This window comes from Etheostoma cragini, chromosome 10 (assembly GCF_013103735.1).
Source record: "Etheostoma cragini isolate CJK2018 chromosome 10, CSU_Ecrag_1.0, whole genome shotgun sequence".
Lineage (NCBI taxonomy): Eukaryota > Metazoa > Chordata > Actinopteri > Perciformes > Percidae > Etheostoma > Etheostoma cragini.
In genome coordinates this window covers 15,444,160-15,453,963 of record NC_048416.1, presented here as the reverse complement: position 1 = coordinate 15,453,963, position 9,804 = coordinate 15,444,160, and the positions used below count along the sequence as shown (strand labels likewise).

Below are 9,804 nucleotides of genomic sequence, written 5' to 3'. Positions count from 1 at the left end.
AGATACATCGTGTCCAGTTTACCAAGAGGCACAGGTCTGACAGACACTAGTGACTCAGCAGCTTCAACTCTGCAGGTACAGATGACATACTTCAAATAAACCCTCATTCCTAGGTTTACTTTTTTGAAAAATATCTCGCCTCCATGAGGATCTCAATTCTAAATTCAACAACAAATGACTGTAATTTAATGTGTAAGGCCATTGAGCAAAACAACAACAAAATCCCTAAATCAGTATAAAAGCTTTGATGCACAGTAAGCATGTGTAATTTGTTGTTTTACCCCTGATGTTATCTGTGTAAGGATACTGTGTGGCTTCAACTTCCGTGTGTGTTTGAGACTTCTTCACCCATTGTATTGCAGTCAAATACCAATTCACTCAGTCTTTGCTCAGTCTCCCTATATAATCTGCAAAAATTCACTGTAAAACCTGTACATTATTTAACAGGCAGGCTACTTACTAATAATAAACATAAAAGATTCCAAATACAAATTTTACATTAAACCAGGATAGACACCAAACCTTTGTTAAATATGTTAAAACATCCATTACAAAAAGTAGAAATAATATACTACATTTATCATTCAAATAGAAAGCAAAACAAATGGTTACATGAGGTCACACTTCTGCTTCACAACATATCCTGCAGTTGTTCAAAGTTTTGCTGTAATTTTACAGTGCAGCATTTGCTCAAAAAGGCTTTTCATCTGTAACTGCTTCAGAATAATTTCTCTGTGACTTTGGTTTGTGACAATGTAACGGTGAAATGTATTCACTGCAAAAAAAAAAAGAATCAAGTCTAAAGAAGGACATAAATATTATATACAAAGAGCTAGTTTAACACTATTTACTCTTTTTCAAACAGTGAAAGTCTGTGAGTAAAGATTCGTTGATCTAATAATCTGGTTACTGTCCTGCATGACCTGCTATTTTTCTTCAAATACTGTATATGAAATGAATGTGCTGAATCCTATGTAATAATATTTAAAGTGCCTTTTTTCCAGTGTCAGTGTAATTTGATTTTTCAATGTGATCTATCTATCTATCTATCTATCTATCTATCTATCTATCTATCTATCTATCTATCTATCTATCTATCTATCTATCTATCTATCTACCTACTTATCTATCCATCTATCTATCTATCTATCTATCTGTCTGTCTCTCTAGCTGACGGTAAGTATTCAGCAATAAGTACAATCAATGATACAGCTAAATGTAAAACTGTTCACTTAAATAGAACAGAGCGTAACAAGCCACAGTATCTGTTATAAAGGGTCACAAACCAAACCATGCTTAGTCTGTGGTATTTTTTAACGATAACATCTCATTCATTGTGCGTCTGCACCACCTCTGTGGTCATTGGATACATACAAAAAATATTTTTTGTGCTTGCAATGACCTGATCATTAAATTGCTTGTTTTGTTTTTCTCCCCACTCTAAAGTACCCTAAATGAGGAAAGTCCACTGTGCAGCTCGAGGTATGCAGGAGTCTTACGGCCAGATGCCCTTTTATGAATGATGATACAGAACATAGTGTTTTAATGTTTTTTTTAGTGTTTGATTTGTTTTGTTTTCACTGGATGTTTTTTTTTTAAATTATTGTTATATTTTTTTAGTTTATCTTGGAGAAGAGAGAGCGATTTTGTATATTACAAATGGTCACTCAGTTGACCTCACATGCAGCTGGTTTAATCTCCCATGTTAACCTGTGCATGCCAACATTTTGGTATCTGTTATTCATTTTACAGCCTCATCACTAAATCCCACTAAAGTTTGTATATGAAGTCTAACTACCAAAATAATGAACACTACTTCTATCAGTACTTTAGAATCATGTCCCCTCTCAAAGTTTTTTTATACAATTTGACAGAGCCTAAAAATATGATCATTATTGACCTCAGGGGACGAAGACAATCATATTACTGTATACTGAGTTTGTCACTCACTGTGGTCAGTTTTGCAGCCAGGCAAATGTTTAGGGCCAAATAACATATTATTGAAAAAATATTCCTGTCCTAGTCATCAATTTTGGTAAAACAAAGTGAGGGTCAAGTATAGCCAGTCCCTGCACACACCTGTATCCTTGGCTCATAGAGAATTACTTCTAAACACAAAATGATAACATCAACATGCAGTTCAGCCTAACGGTCATTGATCACAGTTCTAAAAACTCTTTTACTTCACTTTTTTAATTCAACTAACAACTGTTGGCATTTCCTGACTTAGCTTTTTCACTTTTTTTCATGTGGCTTTTACTGTTAATACACATGAAAAGAAAATACTGACATGTCTTTAATTGAATCACTATGTTCTCAAAAGGATCCTGTGCATGTGAAGATTCATTTGTGTTCATCCCCTGCTGACCCACCTCTCATAGATTATAAGTATATCCTAATTTGAATGTTTATACGTGGAATTGAACTGTGCTGTTGTTGTATGATGACAATGAATGACACATTGAATTTCTGCTGTCTGCTGTTGTGTGAATTGTGACCTAATTCTTTGAGCAGGAGAGGCGCAAAGTGAAACCAGTCAGCCAGTTACCTAGCAACCACTCTCCTTCACATAATTTTGGAGCATGGTATTCATTGATAGACCCGCACCTCACCCCTACATTTTCAAGGATCTGCCCGTCCATCCACTCTGTCTTCTGCGTGAAGCCCCTGTCTGAATGACAGATATGTCAGCTTGGCCAGTCACAAGGCTGTCCGTACTGCGGTTCATTTCTAGATGTACTGTATGTAATTCTCTTCTCTAATTTGCAGGGTTCCACCAGCAGCAGCAGCGGTTCAACATAACACACCTCCAGCTGCGTACTGGATTGACCCTGAAAGCAGAGCTTCCTAGAGGAAAGGAAAAACAACCTACCCATAACCCCCACCCCCCACATCCATCCTCTTCAGTCTGATCTGTGTTTCCTCACAATGTGTAGTTGTCAAGCTATAACAACGAATGGACTATTGTGGCTAATTATGGACACAACCCTCCCCCTCTCTTTCTTTAAGCACATGAAAATCCAATCAACAATGCCTCTATGTCCATTCAATATGCATGATAAGGGTGCATGGCTTTAACCACACTACAAGACTTTCATACAAAAAAGGTTCAAGAGGAGATACTCGCAAAGACTGTACGAAAAATTGCACCCTCAGATTTTTAAAGAAGCATCAACAAGGACTATTAAGAGTGGACATGGACATGTTGAAATGCCTTTAAGAGACTGTTTTCTCTCTCTAAAATTGAAACATGTTGGATATTACATTTGTAACCTCTGTGCTTTGTCTTGCTCCATAACAGCATTGATGTATAACAACTTAACTAAGAAGTAACACAGCACAATTAACTAAATGTCAAAAAAGCACCTAACTAAAATTTAAAAGTATGTAAACAAAAGGGAATCAGTATTTTATAAGTGTGGTAGCTTTTAGTCATTTTATGTTTTGTACTTGACTTTGTGCTTTAAATGTGAGTTAGGCTTACAAATATGAATGAGTGTCCTGAGAGATTAAGTTAAGGAAACCAGTATAATAAACAGATAAAAGTGAGGCCTTCAGCCATTATGTATCTGCCTTTCAGTTGTTTCTGCATGGGATAATCAAAGTACTTTAATAGCTTTAGATATTTTATAATGTTGAGAAATCCATTTTCTGTAGTTTGAGCTTACTGTTTTATTTTTTTAAACAATATGGAAGATTCAGTTTTAATGACCACAATGAAGAAGTACAACAGCATCATTTGTTTCTATGGATTCAGAAAGTTAAGTGTACTCTCAGCTTAAATATAAATTAACAATGTGCTTGAATATTATACCCACGTGGACATCACTGGAGAATAGGAGTCTAGGGGATTAATCTGAACCCAAGTGAAAAAAGTGAGTTCTTGAGAATGGTTGGATTACTAACTCCTTATGACTACTGCTTCACTTTTTTTAAAGCCAAACTATGGATGTTCCTTAACTCCAATGTCTTCTGAGATTGTGTTACAAGTTAAAAATTCAAGTTCATCATGTCTTAATGTTTACTTTACAATAGTGAAATCCTGAGTACTGCTCGTGTGTATTACTGACTACTGTATGTATATGCATATATAACACACAAATAGTGATATAGATGAGACTGACATATATACATCTGAATCTATAAATATGATTTTCTTTTTCAATACCAATACTTAACTTTTTAAGGTGAACAAAAACAGTGAAACTCCTGTGCCATCAGATTTATGTGCCATCTATGTGCAACACTAAAATTCATCATGTTGTCACACAACTCTTTTGCACAGTTCAGATTGCATTACTTAGATAAAGTTGTAATGTTTTACAGGCAAACATATACAGTAAGTGCTTTTTGTGGTTTAGTGGTACTTTTATGGTGCAACATGTAGTAACTTGTGTAATGTGAGATTTTTGTCTGCTACGGTTTGGTCGTTTTTGATCTATTAAATACAACAACAAAATACAACAGCAAACTACATGGTGAACTTTTAAATCTCTTGAGTTTTGCATTAAAAGGCATAACAATCCTTTTGGTCTGCTCCATTATTAAAGATGAAGTTTTGTTTTAGTTTATAAAGCAGGTCCACTTTTAATGAATCTATACTGTAACACTAGAACGTTAGTATTGACACCCGGCTGTATATTATCAAGGATCAAGTCAAACTACATTTGTAATGACACTGTTAGTAAGTTAAAGATCTACTTTACTTAATGATAATGCCACATAGTGATTCAATTAAGGGACAGCTGTACTGCAAGCTTGCATTATCAACTCATTAAGAAGATTTACTGTAATTCTGGCACATTACACACAACAACTTGTCTGATAAGAACAACCAAGGGTTCCCACCAGATTTAAAGGAACCTTTTTTTCTTAATTAAGGTTTGTGAGAAATAAATAATAAAGACAAACAGGAAACTGTGTAATACAGTGTAGTGATGATGCAGAATTGTAACAAAAGCACATGAATTAGTGGTCTATGCCATCTCATTACTATGGATTCAAAGTGCAGTATGATAATGACAAAGCATCTGCAAGGTAACATAAATTAATATGAAATTCTGCAGAATTAGACTGTTATTATCTTCACTTTCTATAAATATTTTAGTAAAATTATCAATTCTCACCAAACCACACATAGGCTGTTTGTGCTTTGTTTGAAGAAGAACACTGTCCTCCCGAAAAATAATAATTAGTAAATCACATAAATATCATGCTTTGTATGCATGTTGTTTAACATCGACGAACCCTTACACTTTTCTAAGAAAAAGTTACCTGATACACGATAATATAATACAAAATCTAATATATTTTCATGTCTCTGATTCACTTTCTGGCATGTAAGGTAGTGATGATTAGAATACTGTCACCTCAAAAGCCTTAAACTATTAAAGAGCTCATGTCACTGTCTTCAGCAAAACATGTTTTGCCTGTCCGTCCTTGTTTATGTGCAGCAAGAACACATTCTTTGAACATTTAAGGACTGTTTTTATCCTATAAAAAGTCCAGCTTTTCAGTTTAAAATGGTAATATAGGAGGCAATATTCTCTTTCCATAGCTTCACTTTTGGTAAAATGAATTTGAGTCATTACGTATTCATATATTATATCCATCAATATCCATTTTTTAACCGATTGAGAAACAATAAGGCTTGCAGATCACTATGTGAAGGTCAAGGTTTCTAGTCCAGTTTCAAGCTTTCTTTCTAATACAAGCATCATTCTTTAATTGAGTGAAGGTGTGTGTGTCAAAACATGAGGTGTAAGGTAATTGGTGATATCCATGACATTACCTCTGGAATGTACGATGGCAGTGGAAACACACTCTGTGAAAACATCATGGTCATCTTGATCCTACAAAGAAACACATAACATTTAGAGGAAAAGAAGGAACCACATTATTTCTCAACTGAAGCTCTGAATATGGTTTACTGAATAATGCTTAAGGCTACAAGTTCATTAGCTGAATATGTGTAGTTAACGTATGGAGACATGTGTTTACAATGTAATTGTAATGATTAGATTACGTATTAACAGTTTTTTGCAAATTATTAGCAGCCTTTTTTATTGAGGGTGGAATGAGAGTGTCTGTCTCTGTGTCTGTGTGCACACATGACCTCATCTCCCCAGAGAGATGACATCATTTGTGAGCAGGAGAGGTTAAAATTCAGGCCCACAGGATGGGCTATTTTGATTTAATATCCTTCAACATTTCATTAGCAGATTTGAGCATTTCAGATGTTTGTGTTTGTGTGTGTGTGTGTCTTTGTAATGTATGTTAAAATGAAAACTAAAAGTTTAATATGGGATTGTTTTGATGCGATTCTGTTTGTTTGGAGCAAATAAAAATAAGAAAAAGCTTAAAATCAGAAACATTTTTCAATTTCACCACTTGACACTGAGAAGAGACTGTAACACTGTCTGTTGTCTGCTGCCCTGGTCCACTGGCAGACTAACAGACTGATGCACAACAATGCACCATTGTGGAACAAAAAACTAAAACAACCACCAGCGGGCACTAGTAGGTTATCACATGTGCATCATACATCCCACCACGTGTATTTTTATCAGGCGTCTCATTTTCTATGCATCACTTCAGTTATACTGGAGGGGGAAATGGGATTTTAAGAGTGTGTGTTTCTTCCACAAGTATTTCCACCTTCATTACAAATGGTATCAGTGGATACAGCTCACTTTCTTTGTCTGCAGCATTCAGTGCTCCTGCATCCCTCCCCCTCTACTTCCTTCCTTCTTGCGCACTGCCTGCTTTCAGCACAATGGACAGTGGAGCTGCGTTGCCATGGTAACATGCTGTCTGTTCGCTGGAGGTCGCAGTGAGCTCTGAAGCAGCCTGTAATGTAATATTCTTACATGACGTCCTCTACTTCATCCGCAGCATGCAGACATCATCTGAGCATCCTCTGTGAAATAGTATTTTTACCTCTGCCTAACAAGGGCTGATAAGAATAGGAAATGAGATGCTTTGAAACAGTCTGGTAGCAATTATGCAGCATGAGGGGAAATGGGGAGTGGGTATTGCACAATGCGGCAGCGCTCGTGCACGCGCACGTATACGTTTGGCCTAATTTTGGAAGGCACACGTAGCTGTAGCATGTGGGAGGGGTACGGAAATTTTGGTTTTACTATGTAGGTCACTTTGTTTCCCAGCTGCTATTAGTGAGATTGATATTATATATCATGATTTATTCGGGATATTACCATGCAGTATGGGTACAGCAGAAGAATGGGTTCATCACAGCTGCATTTGCAGGTTAAGCCATGAGATGTCACTGCTTACCTCTTCAACAGGAGAAATAGTGTGGGGGTGTGCTAAGTGGACCACACAGAGGAGAATGTGAATGTGACAGCTTCCTACATTAGTACCAACACGATAAAGAATTAACTAACGTTCTATATTGCAAATGTTAGTAATACCTTTCAAGAAGAAGAACATATCTAAACAATAAACGTGCTCCCATGCAATCATTTTCTAATTGTTCACTTTCATTTTGACACAGTAGTTGCCAATAGTTATTTTCTGAAAAATCTGTAAAAAAAAATTCTAATTAGTGTTCACTTTCTTAATGAATAACGAAGGTTGCATTTCTACTGTGACAACATTCCATATTGACGGGCTAATTGTGGGAAACGCACATTGCACTACAACGTGTAACGAAAAGAAAACAATAAATTAACATAACGTAAATATAATATTACAGACCTTTCGGAACCAAGGCAGCCTTAAACACAATTTTTTTAAATGACTTTTCCTAGAACTTTAACTCGTACTTGCATACTGTATATATGCAGTTGTGGGGGAAGAAATACAGCAAAGCCACACACGCACTGTAGGCTAAACTGGAGGAAACCTTGTAGTCATCGCACCAGAGTGAACGTGACAACGGGTGGTGCTGTTACCCTATATATGTCTCACCACTGTGTCTGTGTGTAAGGGGGGATGTTTTTTTACATGCGCATTTAGAAACAACCCAAAGAGACGGGTTGAAAGACCGGACTTAACAGCCTTGATTCAGAATGGTAGTTCCCGCAGCCTTTTATTGTTTATTATCCGTGAAAGAATACTAAAACTTTTGTTGACAGATTTAAGATCGTTTTTTTTCTCTCCAGAAATGAAGATAACGGGCATCAAAGGACAATGGCTGGATGTGTGGATTTCTTTTTGTCTGGCCCTGCTGATTCTGACTAATTTGAAAGGAGTCTCTGCTCAGATACGATATTCAATTCAGGAAGAAGTCAAATTAGGAATGGCAGTTGGAAATGTGGCCAAAGACCTTGGATTAGACATTAGAAAATTGACGGATAGGAATCTTCGTGTCGTTTCAGGAACAAAGCAGGATTTGTTTAAGGTAAATCCGAGAGATGGAGTTTTGTTAGTCAACGAGAGAATAGACAGGGAGGAGCTGTGTGTAAAAACTGCTCCATGTATCACAAATCTGAAAGCAGTTGTAGAAAATCCTCTCGAAATGCACCAAATCATAATTGAAATACTCGATGTAAACGACAATTCTCCGAGATTTCCAGAAGAAAGCAACACATTAGAGGTGCTAGAGTCCGCCATTGTTGGTTCTCGATTTCAAATGGAAGGAGCACACGACTTGGATGTTGGTTTGAATTCCTTACAATCATATAAGCTCAACCATAACCAGTATTTTCGCCTGGAAACAGAAGAATTTGGGGAGGATGGAAAGGTTCCATTTCTCATCTTACAACGACCTTTGGATAGAGAACACACCGCTCAACACTGGCTACTCTTAACAGCCAATGATGGAGGTAAACCTTCAAAATCTGCTACTATTAACATCACTGTCATTGTGTCTGATGTAAATGACAACTCTCCAGTGTGTGATAAACCGAAATACACCATTACAATAAAGGAAAACGCACCTGCAGGGACATTTCTGCTGACAGTAAATGCATCTGACTCAGATGAGGGAATGAACAGTTTGATTGAATATTCTTTACGGAGTAAACTTAGAAGACCGTCATCTGAACCATTTGACTTAAATAGCAGCACCGGAACACTTACAGTAAAAGGGGGCCTTGATTACGAGGAAAAGCAAGTCTATGAAATTAAGGTACTGGCTGCGGACAAAGGTGCTGTGTCTCTCTCCACACACTGCAACGTGGTTGTTAGAGTGGAAGACGTGAACGATAATAAACCTGAAATAGACATCACATCACTTTCAAGTCGCATTCCAGAGGATGCACCTCCTGGCACAGTGGTGGCGTTGATGGATGTGACGGACCTTGACTCGGGTGTGAACGGACAGGTGGTCTGCAGTGTGCCTAGCTATTTACCTTTTGAGTTAAAGCCATCCCCGGACGGACAGTCATACTCTTTGGTCACGAAGGACTATCTAGATAAGGAAACCATGCATATATATAATATTACAATAACGGCTAAGGATTTAGGGAACCCCGTTCAGTCATCTACGAAGGTAATACAGGTAGATGTGGTAGATGTTAATGACAACAGTCCTGTGTTCACTGAAAGCCCATATACTTTCTATGTACCTGAAAACAACAAGGCTGGAATTTCAATATTTTCAGTGAGCGCGGGAGATGCTGATGGAGGCGAAAATGCAGCAGTCACATATTCACTCGACCGGAAGATTCCAGGGCCCACTCTAACTTCCTTTTTAAATATAAATGAAGCCGATGGCACCATTTCAGCACTAAAAGGTTTCGACTTTGAAACTCTGAAAATGTTCCAGTTCCAAGTTGTTGCCACAGATTCTGGAACTCCGTCACTAAGCAGCAACGTCACAGTGAACGTGTTCATTCT

General features: G+C 37.2%; 1 protein-coding gene and 1 long non-coding RNA gene across 2 annotated transcripts in view; both read left to right on the top strand.

The window, feature by feature from the left end:
- Positions 1–4,524, top strand: LOC117951277. Its single transcript, XR_004658124.1, has 3 exons — positions 1–75; positions 1,447–1,482; positions 2,770–4,524. It is a non-coding gene; the product is annotated as an uncharacterized LOC117951277 (long non-coding RNA).
- The window catches only part of LOC117951597 (protocadherin gamma-A11-like), a gene marked incomplete at its 3' end in the record, with an annotated part of 13,470 nt that extends 3,671 nt beyond the window's left edge, over positions 1–9,799 (top strand). Inside the window, exon 2 of the mRNA XM_034883371.1 lies at positions 8,667–9,799. Within this exon, the coding sequence (XP_034739262.1) occupies positions 8,667–9,799 (1,133 nt within the window). The remainder of the gene's footprint in view (positions 1–8,666) is intronic.
- Positions 9,800–9,804: the final 5 nt, after the last annotated feature.